General features: G+C 38.8%; 3 protein-coding genes across 4 annotated transcripts; all 3 read right to left on the bottom strand.

The window, feature by feature from the left end:
- Positions 1–137: 137 nt before the first annotated feature.
- Positions 138–8,207, bottom strand: LOC131308503 (vacuolar protein sorting-associated protein 24 homolog 1-like). Its single transcript, XM_058335449.1, has 6 exons — positions 7,065–8,207; positions 6,840–6,916; positions 3,093–3,195; positions 2,140–2,261; positions 992–1,186; positions 138–547 (listed from the first exon to the last, which is right to left on the bottom strand). Exons 1-6 carry the CDS (start codon positions 7,174–7,176, stop codon positions 467–469), a joined length of 690 nt encoding a protein of 229 aa, XP_058191432.1. The 5' UTR covers positions 7,177–8,207; the 3' UTR covers positions 138–466.
- On the bottom strand, positions 3,140–6,833 carry LOC131308490 (uncharacterized). 2 transcript variants are annotated; one of them, XM_058335433.1, is made up of 2 exons: positions 3,610–6,833; positions 3,140–3,365 (listed from the first exon to the last, which is right to left on the bottom strand). In XM_058335433.1, the coding sequence occupies exon 1, from the start codon at positions 5,438–5,440 to the stop codon at positions 4,652–4,654; it is 789 nt and encodes a 262-aa protein (XP_058191416.1). In that variant the 5' UTR covers positions 5,441–6,833; the 3' UTR covers positions 3,140–3,365; positions 3,610–4,651. The 2 variants fall into 2 exon arrangements, with proteins under 2 accessions (XP_058191416.1, XP_058191425.1); XM_058335442.1 differs by having other exon boundaries at positions 3,140–3,987; positions 4,055–6,833.
- A 912-nt stretch (positions 8,208–9,119) lies between the features above and the next one.
- On the bottom strand, positions 9,120–13,142 carry LOC131335856 (uncharacterized). The gene is made up of 4 exons (XM_058371402.1): positions 12,835–13,142; positions 12,676–12,748; positions 9,763–9,828; positions 9,120–9,549 (listed from the first exon to the last, which is right to left on the bottom strand). The coding sequence occupies exons 1-4, from the start codon at positions 12,864–12,866 to the stop codon at positions 9,346–9,348; spliced, it is 375 nt and encodes a 124-aa protein (XP_058227385.1). The 5' UTR covers positions 12,867–13,142; the 3' UTR covers positions 9,120–9,345.
- Positions 13,143–17,114: the final 3,972 nt, after the last annotated feature.

The raw sequence follows: 17,114 nt of genomic DNA, 5'->3' as shown, positions 1-17,114 counted from the left end.
AAATTATGTACGTAATTAGTTAAACTATCATGTGAAAATGTCATATGGTTACCCTTAGCGTCCCCTATAATATCCTCTATTTATACAATTCTCCAAGTAATAAGCGAAGGATATAAAGTAAATATAAACCACAAGGATTTAACTCCAATTCTTTTCTTCACCAGAGATAGAGTGCCTTTGAGGTGACTTTGGAAACGAAAATATTGTTGATTTTTTGTTTGGGAGCAAAGTAAAGAACTTCATTCACAAATACTACTACTACTACAAGTTGAATTATAGAATATACATATACAAATGAAGCTTGTATATTTTGAAAGAAGCTGATTTTGGTATGAATTAGTAGTACAATATAGCCATATGCTTTTCATCTCTTTCTCAAGAGGCAAACCAGGGTTTACCTGCTGAATGTGATGACCCCTCCGTTGAGTGCCATGTAAAGACTCGAGTACCGGAGAAGATGCTCAAATTATGACCTAACTCTAGCAAGTCGTGCCCTAATTTCTTCAAGATCTTCCTCTTCTTCAGCACCCTCGGCTATTGCTTCATCCTGTAAAGAAAGTCATCCTTCAAGGTGTGTTTGGAACTTGCTCAATGGGAAGGAAAAGAAGAGAAGTTTGAGGAAAATGTTCATTCCCCTTTTTGTTTTTTCATAGAAAAGGGAAGGAAAGTGAGAAGAAAAATAAATTATGATGCTTGGTTTTGAAGAGAAAAAGATGAGATAATACTACGCTTGTTTTCCCTCACCCTTTAAAAAAGGACAAATTAAGGAAGAAAAAGCGGAGGAAAATAACAACCAGCTACCTGTTCTTACACTGTTTTCCTTTCTCTTTTCCTAGTAAGGACCAAACAAAGGGCGAGGGAAAACAACTACATCCCTTCCTTTCCCCTTCTTTCCACGAACTCCAACCACACCCTTAGCTTCTTTCAAAGCAAATTATGGGCAAAATGGAGACATAAAATGATTTTGAATGGTTGTCCATAGACCCTTTACCTCTCGTGCGGCTCCTGCCACAGTTGCTGGTTGCTTTAATTTCTGCTTCCTGACTGCTTCTGGAAGCTCAGCAGCAGTCTCTCCGGCAAGTGCAGTCAAGACCTTGTCAACTTCTGCTTCAGTTTCCTCTTCTATATCCTCTGTATCGAGTGCTGAGTCGAGAGCATCATTTACAGTCTCCTCAATTAACCCTGCCTGTAAACCACAAACGTGATTAAGTGCTAATATTGACACTCACTACCATCCTAGCTTAATTGTAGTTTCACGGATCACTGGTTTTCAAAAACAACTTTCATTCATGATTACCAAGTAGAGTGCAAAAATAGATGGAATGAACGACCACAGGCAAACTCAAGTTTTCACTCACACAAACCTAGTTAAAGACCTGTACAGCTGTACTCAATAACTTTAATACCATGAGTCCAAAAACCTTAAATTCTTACGGAATGGACAAAAAGATTTTTATGCAGCACATCCACAGCTTCTGACAATGAATCAAAGCGAGTGACAAATTGAAGTATCAAACTACAGGTTTGCAAGTTCTCCGACGAATTGTCTAGAATTCCTATAGGTCATGATTGTTCCTCTACACTCTAGAGAAAGACTGGTAGAAATTCTTGCAAATAATGAACTACATTGGTAGAGCAACCAGGTTTCATAAGATTCAAAGACATTGTCCTTTCGTTTCTTTCCATTGACAAAGCTGGAGAACAGAAACAGAAAGTCAGAAAGTATGTCAAAGCTTCCTACAGAATACGAGGTTGATATTCAACAGGATTATTTTCTGTCAGAACCACAGAAGTTTAGCAGTCGCTGCATGATTTTTCCTGTCATGTTAAGAAATAGTGGGCATATGTATAAAAGAACTCGAGTAAAATGAGGCATTTTTCAATGTGAAATACAAGCAAATTTCCTTTAATTGGGCAGGTTGTAAATGGAAATTTTGTATCCACTGAAAGAATATGCATTTTAAAAGGACCGAGGAATTGGTGATGGTTGCAGAAGGATTAACACTTTAATTACGGGAACTCACATTAAAAAGAACTACAACTGTGCATTTCAATAAGATGCAACGCAAAAAAGGCTCCATCCCTGCAATTATAATATCTTTGATAACTCTGGTTGCGAAACACTAAAAGTAAAGACACCTTGATCATTTCCTTGCTGAAATTTTGCATTGTGACCGCGATTTCTGGGGCCTTCATGAGGTTATTGACAAGCTTCATGACCTCGGCACTCTTGTTCAAATGTCCCACTGTACGGGCAATTGCTGCAACTCAAGCCAAAGATATTAGCGAAGATATTTTATTATTTTTAAGCCAAACTTCAACGTTACTCCTGAAATTTGAAGATGTTCGGAAAGATGACGAACCAGGATAATGGAAAAATACAGGAAACAAACACCACAAAGATTTACAAACAATGATCAAGTGCCTATTATGACTTTTAGTCAAACCTGCTTCTTCTCGTGTTAATAAATTATACATCAGCAAAAACTCATGATTTTATTAGGGAAAAGTACTGTGTTATGATTCCAGTAAACCAGGTCAATGCTTCCACAAATCCAAATGCAAAAAACCTGAAGAAAACCAAGCTTCAGGTACTTTTACGACACTAATTATTTTACATGTATCCATAAGAGTCCCAATCCCTATTCCTACATGGTAAAAGAAGCATAGTTAAGCTTCAGGATCTCTTTAAATCTTCCTGAGCTTGAATGCTGTACTTGCAAGAAGAACAAATGTTGTGGTTGGAATTAGCAAAAATTATTTCAAAGCCTGGACTTTTTCAATGTACAGGAAGTAATGGAAACCCAATCAGGACTGGGTTGGAATTGTTGGACAAATGAAGAAGTGAAGGGCTTTCAAAAGAGTCAACTAAATAAAACAAAGCCTTGTAACACTATTTGATTGCCTAGACAAGACATGATAAGGCAATCTAATTACATTCATTAGGGATCTCATACAAATCTTACACTAGACGTTGGCTATGATCACAACAACCTACTTTTTCAAGTCATAAGTAAAACACTCAAATGGTGATAAATGATAATATACATGTGAAAGCAACAAATTAGCTTAGATAATGGAAAGCTGTGTACCAACACTCTCCCCAAGGTGCATTGATATCGAATTTAGTTGTGCCTTGTTTTCATAGAGACGGTTGACAGTTCGCCTTGACCTCACAATCTCCTTAGCAAGTGCCTGAAACCCAAATTTCACTTGGTAAAAAGAAACGGAGAGAGAATTGAAATTTAGGAAAAGGAGATTACATTCTGCAAAAGATCACAGATGCATGCAAATCTCTCTCAACATAGTAGCAACAGATTGATCAGGTTAGGGGAGCACCCAAAATCTCTCTCAACCCCAGATCTCTGTGTGATGGCACCAGAATAATATCATAAACATAGGATTTAGCTCAATGAATACTCGGCGTCCCCCCTACCTATCTGATTGGCAGTAGAAAAACATAAATACTATTATATTGAATAACCAATTGTGAACAAACCCACTAGTTCTGGGCTTTCATTGAGTGCGAGTGGCACTTTCATAGAGACTGTTATGGGCTGACGACCAATGCCTAAGAGTTCATTTACTAACATACAAACACTAGCTGACCTTCTGCTTGAAATTTCTTCCACAGCAATAGCAGGGTATATTCACTCTGCTACTCCACATTTTCCATTTCCAGCACCATGAAGGGAATTTCTTCTCTCTCTTCTGAGAGATTCTTCTTCAAGTCATATTTTCCAGCGCACCAAAAGATTCTTAGTTGCTTTCTAAACTATCCCTGCAAGCATTCCACATTTCCACATGTCCCTTTGGTGAAACACTTGCAGACCCTGCAACAAATACTTGGTTTATTCAACCCCACCCATAGTTTTGTGTTTTGGGCCTAATTTCCTCTATCCAAAAAACCAAGACCAGGTAGACATGAACCAAAGTGACATTTCATCGTATCAGTCATTAGTGTTGGGGAGTGAGTTTCAAGATCTCCTACGAGATTTGCTAGATAACAATTCGGAATGAGATGCATTATCCACATTTAAACTGAAGTTAGTACCTACGAGATTTGCCATATAACAATTCGGTATGAGATGCATTATCCATATTTAAACTGAAGTTAGTAAAAAAAAGTAGTCAACAAAATCGATACGGATGCCTCTATGGCTCTTTCTGATGCAGGGCGTAATACAAAACAAGATCGAACGTGCAACAAGGACAATCACAAACGGGATAGATTTAGAGAAACTCTCTCTAGACTCTTTGTCATTCAATAATAATCAAAAACTAAATGTTTAGCCCTAAGGCTTACAACTTATTATAAAGGCAGCAAGCCCAAACCCTAGTAGGAAAACGAAAAAACACTAATTGCGGAAAAACCAAAACTATTACATATTCAGAAAATAAAGGAAAAAATAAGACTTCTCCAAAAAGAAAGGACAGAATTGGTGTTTCCTACTAAAAGTAATAAGCAAACGGAATATTTTCCAAAACGGCAGATTAGGCCCAATCATGCCTAGCCCATAAGGGCTAACCCCGACAGACTGGCCCTAGGTAGGCGTCAGCTCAGAAGCTCAGCTTACAAGGTGAGCTCGGCAAGGGTGAGCTCACAAGGTGAGCTCGGCAAGGTTCAGCTGACAAGGTTAGCTCATCACGATTATGCCACTCGATGCCTTAAGTGGTACTCCTCCTCTAGGCGCACTGCATCATTCTCCCCCGCTTGAGAAAACTCGTCCTCAAGTTTTGCTTGGAGTAACTTGGCACGTCTTTGATTATCGGCATCTGCTTTGTACCTCAAATTTATCTTTCCCATCAGTTTTGTACCCCTATTCACGTTTGTATAAGAGGCTACAACCAAAAAGTAACCATCCCAAGCTCCACCATAGAAAACCCAATTACCATCTTCTGTCACTTTACCATCTTGGAAAGAGAATCCATTGATCATAGTAGGGTTGTCGCATCTTATGATTGGTGGGATTTCACTACTCGGAAAAACCCATGAGCCATTAGCAAAAACAGAGCTTGGCTCCTTCAAGTTATTTAGTTCTTTGACTGGGATGCAATCAAATGCACATTCTTTATCACCTTGCTCTTGATTAATAGAAATATCCATCAGACTAGCTGCACTAATGGATAGTGGGCTAGCTTCAGAAGCATTTTTCTTAGGCAAAGCTATTCTTCCAGTTTCTTGAATTGCAACGTGAGCACCATCAACAATGATAAGTTCACATATATCATACTCATCGTCCGGGTACTCATCATATTTTGGAGGTGACTCCCAATCAATTTCTAACTGAAACGACAACGGATTATTGTCCGAAAATATTTTATCAGACTCTTCCTCTAACACATCATCAAGAAAGTCTCCTACGTCTCCCTCAACTAGAAATTCTTCTATGACTTTTTTTTCTCCTGTACTAACCTTTAAGATTTTTTCTGGTGTCATACCTTTCTTGAACTCAGGAAAGTTGATCTTTGAACCAGTCTTCCAAAGTCGCCGATCCTGATTACAAACCACAACCGCCCTTGTCCTCCTCTTTGACTGATGGTTACCAAACAAAGGTATGGTGATAGAAACATCATCCGATACCTCCTCCTCTTTCGGAAACCAAGATTGAATCAGAAAACGGCGAGGCCGGCTTGCAACAGCCAGGGCAGCAGCCTAATCGGCTAGGGTACCGATGGCGTCCCCCAATCGCTGCTCGAGTTGTTGAATCCGCACCTCTGTTCGTGCTTCTCGCGCGACATCATCCCGTTCATAAACGTCATCCACAAAAGCTGTACAATCACCTCATCCCCCTCGACCTCCAACTGCACGTCTTGCAGCCATGGTCAGGTTTGGAACTTGAAGCTCTGTTACCAACTGATGCAGGGCATAATACGAAACAAGATCGAACGTGCAACAAGGACAATCACAAACGGGATAAATTTAGAGAAACTCTCTCTAGACTCTTTGTCATTCAATAATAATCAAAAACTAAATGTTTAGCCCTAAGGCTTACAACTTATTATAAGGCAGCAAGCCCTAACCCTAGTAGGAAAACGAAAAAACACTAATTGTGTAAAAACCCAAAACTATTACATGTTCAAAAAATAAAGGAAAAAAATAAGACTTCTCCAAAAAGAACGGACAGAATTGGAGTTTCCTACTAAAAGTTATAAGCAAACGGAATATTTTCCAAAACGGCAGATTAGGCCCAATCAAGCCTCGCCCATAAGGGCTAACCCCGACAGACTGGCCCTAAGTAGGCGTCAGCTCAGGAGCTCAGTTCACAAGGTGAGCTCGGCAAGGTTCAGCTGACAAGGTTAGCTCGTCACGATTATGCCACTCGATGCCTTAAGTGGTACTCCTCCTCTAGGCGCACTACATCACTTTCCCGTTGAAAGTTTTAGTTACGGGAATCTGATTGGGCCACTACACAAAATTAATGCCACTACACAAAATTAATTCCACTCGATGCCCTAGGGTTTCCCGAACTCTGTCTTCCAAATATTTTGCAGGACATAATTTTATCGGAAGAACAAACAAACAACTGGTTTAGGTCTCAACCAAACAGATTGTCAGTTACCAGAGTATCCTAACCTAATGCCACTACACAAAATTAATTCCAAAATCATATCCTACTTCATGTAATCTGATTTGCAACGTTACTGTTTAGCATCAAGCCATCAAGTTTATAATTGTTGTAATCAGAGTTCATGGACTCGCAATGTATCCGAAGTCAAATTTTACAAGATTCAACAAGAAATGACATCAATACAAAGTACATACATGAATCTTGAATTGAACAGTAGCGACGGAGAAGTATTAGATAGTACGGGGTATAAAAAAGAGCTGCAAGTACCTTAGCAGAGCCCATATCATTTCTCTTAGCAGCATCTTTAATTGCTTTCTGCACACGTTTCTCTTCTCTCTGTATGTCTACAACACAAAAGGGAAAAATCAAATGAATCCAAAGATTTAGTGGATTCACTGGTAATCGACTTTCCCTTCCACAATACGTCAAAATTGCCAGAAGAAGCTTAAAAAAAACAAGAAATACATAGAGAATAAATTAAGGAAAATTTACCTATGATTTGGCGCTCGATGCCGCGGCATTCTTTGCGGAGATGACTTTGCCAGTCCCTCAGTTGTTGTTGGGGGCTAGGTTTCGGTTTCAACATGTTCTTCATTTTGTCCATCTCTCTCTCTCTCTCTCTCTCTCTCTCTCTCAAAGAGATCAGAAGAAGCGAAGAATGAAAATTTTGAATTGAATTGATGCCAAGAAAAGGCGGACACGATCTGATCGGTGAAGACGAAGATCGGAGTTGGATCGGATGGTCCTGTTGCTCTTTCGCGTGTGAATTCCTCAACTGCTGTTGTGGTATTTTGATTTGGAAACTTGGTGAATCGATTGATCAGAATTTTGAAATCGCCCCTATTTTATTCCATCCAAAAGATCCAGAGCTACCGTTTCTAACAGCTTGACGGAGAGAGAGAGAGAGAGGGAGGGAGGGGAGGAGCGCGTACTGGATTGGGCTTTTAGGCCGCTGACCCCCGCGTCCTAAAAGTCCAGACGACGGTCGACGTGGGCTCTTGAAAATAATTTTCTTCTCTTTTCTTTTTATCTTAATTTTCTTTTATTTTTGGTACATCAAAATGAAATTATAACTCCAACAAGAAGTATTACCCGGTCACATCACACCACTATCAGTAAAGAATTTCACTATATCTATGCTGGGACCAAAGCTAAAATTTCATCACGTGTGAGTGGTGTTAGGAGTATGTTAAGTATCAATAAGGGGATGTAGAGACATGAACAAAGACATTGTCCAACCAGTCCAAGTTTTCAATCATTGAACCAACACCTTATTGGTATCATGAAAATAATATTCACAAGAGCTAACCCAATGATTTCAACAAGTTAAAGTTATTTATAGCAATTAGCAATGTTATATGAATAGTTAAGAGAGATGAGACATTGAGAGAAAAACTTCACAGATACCATTCGTTTAGGAGCATCGATCGAGAGAGAGAATAGATAGACGAAAAAAAGTTGATTTGAGCAACTTGCTATCGCTACCATCTTTGGCAAAATTTAGCTTATGGTTGGAGATGGTTTGTTGAGACCTAGTACCAAATAGAAATTCTCTCACCCAGAACAAGTACAAACACAAAGTAGATTAAGATCAAGAAAGAACACAACACAAGAAATATATTATTGCTTAAGTCTAAGAATACATTGGTGGAGGCCTCCTCTTTTTATAGAATGAAAAGAGGCCTAAGAAGATTCCCAGAATGTAACTATTACATACATTTACTATTACACATGTGATACATCATGGCATCTTTGACAAGCTACTAATACAAACACTTCTGGTGGAATCTCTGAGACCAGTACATCATGCCTTACACACATATGAACACGTATAAATAATACATCATTCACCACTTCCTAAAGAAATGACATGACTAAAAGTAAAGTAACAATTATCTTACTACTTTTACTTTATTTTACTTCACACTTTATAGTACATCACACAAAAGAAAATAAACATACATCACACAAAAGAAATAGCTGGTATGAGCACATGGTTGTCACTCTGAATCAACACAATTCTCAGTCGCACAAAGCATCTTCCTCTAAAAGCATTTTCAGTTGAGATTATGAATAGAGACTTGGAGAGCATCTTCCTCAAAGCATTAAGTTGCACTAAAAATAGTCGGTTTTTCTTCCAATCAAAGACCAAAAAGAGATTCCGAAAGATTAAAAAGGCCCTTGGACTTTGGAGAGCCTCACGGCTCTTCCATAGTAGATTCAGACCGCATTCCTGCTATCCCGCTAACCAACGCGGTAAAAAAAATTTTGAATAAAGACAAAACAAAAAAATTAATAAACGCTAAAAGTTTCCATAGTAGATTCAGACCCCATTTCCGCTAAAAGTTTGGCGCAAAATTAATAAATGTAAAAAAAAAAATTGAATAAAGACAACAAAAAATTTATAGTCCACGACTTTTAGGTTAGTGGAAACACACTCTGGGACTTGATTACGAATTTGACACAAAATACATTTATAGTAAGTGTATGTGTGTGTGTCTACACACACACGTCTATAAACCAATACTGGTGGGGAGACCGACGTAATTGCACCAAACTTTTGGGGTTGGCTGTATGTTCTCTATTATATCAATATTTTCACAGAACTTCGCACTGTCCTACAAATTTCCAAAGCAACAAAAAATTTAGGTGAATTATCCCGTCAATTTCTTTTACTATTTGGTCATAAGAGGGACTTAATATGAATATACATAACTATGTCCCAGATACCCGCTGAAAGAAAGAATAAAGAGAATCATAAGTTATACGGGATTCATTGAACTTGATCCCCCATTATTTCTTGCTCATTTCCGCTCACAGGAGTCAATGCACTGGATTGTCCAATAGGCTCATCGCTGCACACTGGAATCAAAGAAGCGCTGGATTGTCCAATTGGCTCATTGTTGCACGCTAGAATCAAAGCGCTGGATTGTCCGTTCCTGCCATCATCCGGTAAAGTAGAACTTTCTTCCTCATTCTGCAAAAGAGAGCAAGATAAGACCAACTTAACATGGTAATCACAGTTGAAATGTTACTAGTAATGTAGTAAGTAAATAAATCAATCACTACACTCATATGAAAAAACCTTTTTGACTTGCCAGCGAAAAGAAACCAAGTCTTATATACACCATGTGTTTTATTGTAAGACCAAGACAGTAGCAGTTTGAAACTCTAGTTTGAATGGACACACCTTTCTTGCTGGACTTTGAGCCGACATCAGTTCATAGAACTTGCGCATCAGCATTTCTTCCTCTACCTGCAAACATCATATAAAAGGAAAAAGTTCAATGTGAATTACGCTGAAATCAAAATGCATAACAAGAACAATTACAAAGAGCTCTTGTACTATCCCAATAAACCATGTCATAAAATCGGAAACTTGCAAAATTATTGTGCTATTAACACTTTAGATTCTGTTGAGTGGAGCTCGTACAGGCCATCCAAAAGATCTTTAAAACGAGGTGGGGAAACATTAAATGAGCATTCTCACACCCTATTCCACCTCTCGACTTTCTTTCAAAAATATGTCCCTGGTCTGATAACAATCGAACCACTCCCACAAATTACTTCGAAGAAATCTGTAGTGTCCTATAACAAAGGGGATGCCATGGCTTACGGATTAGTGTCAATTAATCAGTCACATATTTCAGAAGGAAAAGAATGATTTCATAATTTTCATTGGTAAATGTCAAATTCCGACACCAGTTTCTTTGATTTCATAGTTAAATAATTGAATTGATGATTCATACTCACACAGAACAAAGAAAAAATACTCGTACACAACACAACCACCCAATTTTGGGCTGGGTAATAGAGTTTTTTCCCCCACACTAGTTTCTTACACTATTCTAACGAGTAATAGACTTTCTGGGAAAGGACCATATCCTAGGCTCCTACAGTCACTGAGATTTGCACGTTCGACCCATTAAGGGTGAGGCCACCCTAATGCAGGCACCGAGGAGTACAAAGGGCTAAGCACAGCTCAAATGGCACACCGCAGAACTTTCTTCTTCTTTTCCCCTCACTGACCTTGGCAAACAAAGGACTTAAGTGGAAACACCCTAACCTTGAAATGCTCTATTCAACTGAATGTTTTTAATAACCATCAATATCATTATATGATACCACTTCCAATCCCCATGCTTCACCTCCCGCACAGTCCTTCTAACAGTCTCGTCGACTGTGCCACCTCCCAATCTCAAGCTCTCTGCAACATCCCAAACAACGAGTACTCCCAAGTGGTCAACCATTGTAGCATCTCTATCCACACTCAAAAAAACAGAAGGAAATGTAGTCTGAAACCTCTCCCTCCACAGACCACACATGTGAAAAAAACAGACACTCATCCCATATCCTTCCACCCAATAAGTGCAGCCCAGAAACTTATCCCACACCTTCCTAGCTCCTCAACCCCATTATATTAAGGACACCACCACGCTCCTCCACCACCTGTCCCCCTGGCAAGACATACTTGATCTTGAAAGTGAGGTCGTTGCAGATCGGCATTACATTAATCCAACTGAGTGCTTAACCATAATTCACCTCCACGTTATTTAGATCCAATAGTAAAGTGCACTATAGAACATAGTTTAAAGAGCAACCCTTTTGGGCAACAATGTTAGTTCAAAATGCTATTATACACTAAGAAGCACGGACACTTAAAAGAAGGTGGCGGGTTCGGACACGTGTATGGCACCGCCGCACCGACACTCCTCGGAGACAATCGAACACGTGTCCGAAACTCTTTTTTCCGTGTCCATAAAATAGAAAATGAAAATCTTAATTCGGACATGTTTTCAACACTCTTTCTAGCCGACACTTCTAACCATGCCCATGGCCTATTTTTGAGGATTTTCTTGAGTCCCGTGTCAACTTCATAAATTATTGTATCTCATCTATCATATAATAATTTGGGATGTATATACGTAAAAATATATTTAGATATATAGTCGAATGTATCCTCAAGGTGTCCTTATCGTACATTATATAGAAATTACATATCCACGTGTCCGTGTTGTGTCGTATCTGTGTCCCATGTCCCTATCTGTGCTTCTTAGGTTCTACATGTTCTTGAATATTAATTGCAGAACTTAAACTTCTCGTTCACTAGCTTCCTCTCAATTGAGTCCATTGTATCCCAAGTTAGCCAACGCTTTGTTAAACTTTTTACTCATATCCCATGCATGTCAACATGTTTTTACTTACACCGGGTGATGCATACAAGGTGTTTTTGGACAAATTCATACCACCTCTTCGAAGTGCTGCTGAAGGCAACACAAACCCCCTTTGGTACATATGGTGTATGAAGCCACCAAAAAATCATTCTTATAGCCATACCTTTCAAGGCTCTCGGCATTATTTATCAGCTTTAACCTATGGCAAATTGTTACATAGCAATGGACAATGGAAAAGTGAAAACATGGGCAAATTACAGGGGAGGTTGGGAGAAGAGATTGCTATCTTTTTCTTGGTAGAATCACTTTAAGCTTGTATCAGTCAATCAGAATGCTCTAATGTCCAGGAAGTATACTCTTCAGAATTCTCTAACGGCAAAAGTTACCGTAGGGGCCAGGTTTTTTGGCTAATTTGCGGATTACTATTGAAGGGATTCTTAACCCCCCAGACTAAAATTGGCGACCTAGAATATTTTGTCCACTCTGATGCACATATCCGATCAAACAACTTGGCCCAAAAGGTCTAGGCATGGTAGTTTTTGCAATTCAATTACATATTGTCACAAGCTTTCGTTTAAATTCGAAAAACAATAATGTGCTTTCAGAAGCTTCCTTGCAATTCTACAAGGATTTCAAGCAGTACAAAGGTCTTTGACATTGTTTCCAGTTCAGGGGGAGGTCTTTCTTGATCGCCCTCATTCTTCAATCATGAGTTAAGAAGTAGCTAAAGTGTCTCCGATGGTACGCTGAGGTTAGTGCAAATTATGCTGTGTCGCACGAGGTCTTTATAGAAATGTTTATATTCCTTTCCAGGAAAGAGGTAATGGAGTTTTCTTTTGTTGTTACGACAGGCTAAGAAATCAACTAGGAGATACACACAGCAACGAAATCGACAATCGACCAAAACAATTCGAAAAACGAAAAAGCACCTGAAGTTTATGCAATTCGTGGGACATGGATCGATAGGCATCCATGAGGTGCTCATTCTGCTTCTCCAAGTGCCTGCACATACGTATGAATTCAAAACATAGAGAGATTAAAATCATAAAACTATACACGAGGTTGCAAAATCTGAAAGGGGTTTTCACCTTAACATCTCTCCTGTGTATCTAGGATCCATTCGATCAAACTAGACACTATTAATCTTGACCCGTACAAGAAAAAGCCCTAATTCTCCGGAAGCGACGAATCAAGTGCGAACAGTTCAGAGAGGAATCTGTTGAGGGTTATAGCAAGTTTAGCTACCAGTACAGGAAAAAGAACGCTCCAACTTCAATATATCACCAGAAGTGCTGCTGTTGAGGGTTCCTCCTCCAGAATTCAGTACAGAACGAAGGATACGATGGGTTTTCGTATTAGGCCCCAAAGTATTTACCTGGAAAACTGGCCCATTGGTTTATCACTGAATTCCACTTGCAAGGCCCATTTGTAGTGTCGAGAACAAACACCTTCACCAGTTACACAACCCATTATTGGGTTCATACGCCATGCAAATAATGGGGGATCAAGTTCAACGAATCCCGTGTAACTTATGATTCTAAGATTTACCGTTTGAATTATCTTTTTAGAACCCGAAACGGGCCTCCCAAAAAAAATAATCGATCACTTATCTAAAATGGAGTGTTTGGTCACTCAATCTTAGATTAATGATTTATTGATATTTTGTAAGGCTCATTTCAGATTTCACAAAGATGATTCAAATCGCTCATTATTCTTAAAGCATTTTTTTATTGGTTCATACAAAAAAATTAAGCTCGTATAGGCCCTTGAATTTTGAAAAAGTTCTTACCGATATATCAAATTGAACTAACTTTTATAAAATTCATAAAAATATTTTACGAATAACTTGCGATTTGAAATATTTATTTGGGACCAAAAATTAGCTCCTTAAAATCGTCAATCATCATGCTCGTTTATTCTGTTCAAAAAAAAATCTTGCTTGTTTATTAGGCACCAAACATAACTCGAGGTAAAATTGTTCAGATTCAATAATTCATGTCCGGGTTCTAGGTTCCAATCTCTTAAAAATTACTTACGTAGGTCAATTAAAATGTGTACGCCATTACAGTGCTGCTCGCTTTCTAAAGAAAAGTACTGAATCCCTAAAATTATATCATGCTATCCACATATCCTAAAAACGTTGACTGAAAATATTCATTTTACTGTAATCACTTTTCTTTTTTCTTTTTTTTAAAGAAATATTGTAACCTAATTAGAGTTACATAAGTGCATTTTTAGAAACCGGGCCTTACAATTCTTTTATTGGTTCATACAAAAAAATTAAGCTCGTATAGGCCCTATGAATTTTGAAAAAATTCTTACCGATATATCGAATTGAACTAACTTTTATAAAATTAATAAAAAATATTTTAATAATAACTTGTGATTTGAAATATTTGTTTGGGACCAAAAATTGGCTCCATGAAATCGTCAATCATCATGCTCGATTATTGGGCACCAAACAGGACTCAAGGGAAAATGACAAATTACACGACGACAACAGTGGTGTTTCACGGGATCAGCACCCATGCCGTCCCCTTGTGAACGGTAGAAAACACACAACCCCCCTCCAATTTTTACAAAGCCTAAGTTGTCTTTTAGAGCATCTCCAATCCAACACCCTCCAAATCTCTATTTGAGAGGATCAAATTAATCTATTTTATTTGAAAAGTAGATTTAGAGGATTGTACTATTTATCTCAATTCCAACCCAACACTTTATTTATCAACTCCAACACATATTTGGAGGAGATCCTCTATTTTTTCCTTCATCCTCTATATTTAGAGGATCAAAGTTCATTCTCCCAAATGGAGGAGAGTTTTAGAGGATGGGTTGGAAAATATTTTTCCTCCAAAATGAAGAAATGGAGTCAACACCCTCCAAATCTCTATTTGAGAGAATCAAATTAATCTATTTTATTTGAAAAGTAGATTCAGAGGATTGTAGGGATGGCAATCTCGGCTGAACCGATGGGTACCCGAATCGAAACCGCTTTTTTTCCCCGAACCATAACCGAAAAATTCCCCGTTGGTGCGGATATGGTGGAGGTTGGAAGATAACCGAACGGGTTCGGTTCGGTTACGGTGGAGCTAATAACCGAACCGTTCCCCGAACCGAACCGTTCCCCGAACCGAACCGAAACAGTGTATTTACAAAAATACCCTTGTATATATATATACACACTTCCCAGTTCCCACTTAGGGTTTTCATTTCACTCGGCAGTCTCCACTCTCCAGAGGCCAGACTCGCCTCCACCTCCAGAGCTCCACCAGAGCAGCGACTGCTCTGTTCGATCTTTCTCTCTCTCTCTCTCTCGATCTCTCTTAGTCTCTCCCTCAATATGGACTCTCTCTCTCTAATCTCTATTCACTCGGCCACTCCTGATTCCTCTCGAACCTTTCCAGACCAGACTCGACTCCACAGCTCCAGAGCAACGACTACTCCGTGAGATCTCTCTCTCTCTCTCGCTCGATCTCTCTTAGTCTCTCTCTCAATCTGGACTCTCTAATCTCTATTGCACACTCTCATGTCTCTGTAACTCTATTTTTGCAGGCTACGACGATCTATTGACTCAGCCGACTGTAACTCGATCGTGAGATCTCTCTCTCTCTCTCTCTCTCTCTCTCTTTCTCTCTCTCTCTCTCTCTCTCTCTCTCTCTCTGTCTATCTCTCTCTCTCGATCTTGTCTCTCAATTCTCGGTTTTTTCAGGAAATCAATTGCAGCAGTCGGATAGTCCGCACTCCGCAGTCGCCAGTCTTCGGAGCCCAGTTGACGCAGTCGACTGTTATCATTGGTTTATCTCTCTCTCTCTCTCTCTCGTGCTCGAAAATATAATCTGCTTCAAATCTATATGCTTGAATTTACTGCAACAGTCTTTTGGTCCGATGTCACTAGATTATTTTTTCATATTGCTCTGTTTTACCTCCCAGTTGTTGTGGACATGTAAACCACACAGGTTGTGAAAGTCACATAACTGCAAAGTATATATGCTTGAAAAGTGTGTTTTAGAGGTATATATGTGATTAGAATTTTCATAACTGCAAAGTATATATGCACAAAAAATAAGCTTGATCGGACTCAATACTATTATGAATTTACCTCGGTGATCGACTATTTTGGCCTCTGAAATGGGACTGTTACATATGCAAAAAAAAAAACATATATGTATATGGTTTTTTATTATACAGGGTGGTTGATCATCATTCATCCCCGATCACCCCTGAGTTGAAGGTTTTTCTTTTTTCCCAACGTTCCGTTAACAACAAAAGAAAAACAAATAAGTGTCTTGGTTGATTAGTGTATTAACTAAGTACCAATTAAATATCTAAAAAAATCTAAACAAAGGAGTGATTGCCAATTTGAAGGGTTGACTAATATTCTGATTTGTGAGAAGCTACCCACAAAAGGGGGGGCAAGGGGGGAAAAACAGATCATTTTGCCCGGTTGCCTGGGTGGGGTCTTTTGACCCTCTTCAATAATTGATGCCTTGGGAAGAAAATTCCCTTCACATACACCGGAATTTGTATTACTAACACATGCATACCGTCCAGTATGCAATTTCATTGACTATGAGTACTCTGTGGGGCTCAATTGCCACACAGGTTTTTTTTTTTGTGTAATCTGCTTACTGCCTTTAGCCGAAGGTTCCTTATTCTGGATGATTCCCTTGTGCAGGGTACACTGATTCTTTTTACCATTGTATGACCTAATATGTATAGTATCTCTAAATTTAACTCTCATCACATTCCATTTCATAGCGAACAGCAATTAGCAAAATTAGTTGTTTCCTTGCCACATACTTCATGGAATTACATCTCCAGTTGGTAGTGTAAGTCAGTTAGGCATATAGGCTTTGTTTGCGGGTGAGAGCAAACTGTTTTCACCTACGGGTGAGAGCAAACTGTTTGAGTGATGCAGTATTGAGGTTGGAAGGTGTATTTATTTTGTGTTAAAGGCAATTTTGAATCTTGTCCTCCCCAGGCTAAGGCCTCCAAGTAAGGAAACAAAAGAAGACAATTTTGTAGGGGTTTTTTTGTGTGTGTATTCGTATATGAGGATATATTCAAGGGGATGGTTCAATGTAATGAGCTATGTAGAATATGAGAGATGTGTTAACATTATGACTTTGTTTGCCACTTATCAAGGAAAACATGATCACTTTATTTATTAATTTTTTGTGTCATTTTGTGGTGGAAGTGTTTCTTAGTTTATGTGTTAATGTAAGATAGTCCAACGTGCACCAAAATGCTAATGGGTATATGGTTGTGAAATTAGTGTCAATTGTGTTGGCTGGAAGTAAAAATGGAAGTTGGGGTTTGGATAATATTGGGGTTTAGGATTTTAGTCAGATTTTGGGTAGCTCATGAT

This window comes from Rhododendron vialii, chromosome 1a (assembly GCF_030253575.1).
Source record: "Rhododendron vialii isolate Sample 1 chromosome 1a, ASM3025357v1".
Classification (NCBI taxonomy): domain Eukaryota; kingdom Viridiplantae; phylum Streptophyta; class Magnoliopsida; order Ericales; family Ericaceae; genus Rhododendron; species Rhododendron vialii.
The sequence above is the reverse complement of the archived record's forward strand: the minus strand, read 5'-3'. Positions and strand labels throughout refer to the sequence as shown.

What these genes read in the sequence shown, in the direction of transcription:
- LOC131308503 (XM_058335449.1), bottom strand. Translation starts at nt 7,176, where the DNA reads ATGGACAAAATGAAGAACATGTTGAAACCGAAACCTAGCCCCCAACAA. An exon ending in TCAGCAAGGAAATGATCAAG is followed by an intron (nt 1,187 to 2,139) that starts GTGTCTTTACTT and finishes TGTGGTTTACAG; the next exon opens with GCAGGGTTAATTGAGGAGAC. An exon ending in TGGCAGGAGCCGCACGAGAG is followed by an intron (nt 548 to 991) that starts GTAAAGGGTCTA and finishes CTTTCTTTACAG; the next exon opens with GATGAAGCAATAGCCGAGGG.
- LOC131335856 (XM_058371402.1), bottom strand. Translation starts at nt 12,866, where the DNA reads ATGGATCCTAGATACACAGGAGAGATGTTAAG. An exon ending in TACACAGGAGAGATGTTAAG is followed by an intron (nt 12,749 to 12,834) that starts GTGAAAACCCCT and finishes ACGTATGTGCAG; the next exon opens with GCACTTGGAGAAGCAGAATG. An exon ending in CTCAAAGTCCAGCAAGAAAG is followed by an intron (nt 9,550 to 9,762) that starts GTGTGTCCATTC and finishes TCTCTTTTGCAG; the next exon opens with AATGAGGAAGAAAGTTCTAC.
- LOC131308490 (XM_058335433.1), bottom strand. Translation starts at nt 5,440, where the DNA reads ATGACACCAGAAAAAATCTTAAAGGTTAGTACAGGAGAAAAAAAAGTC.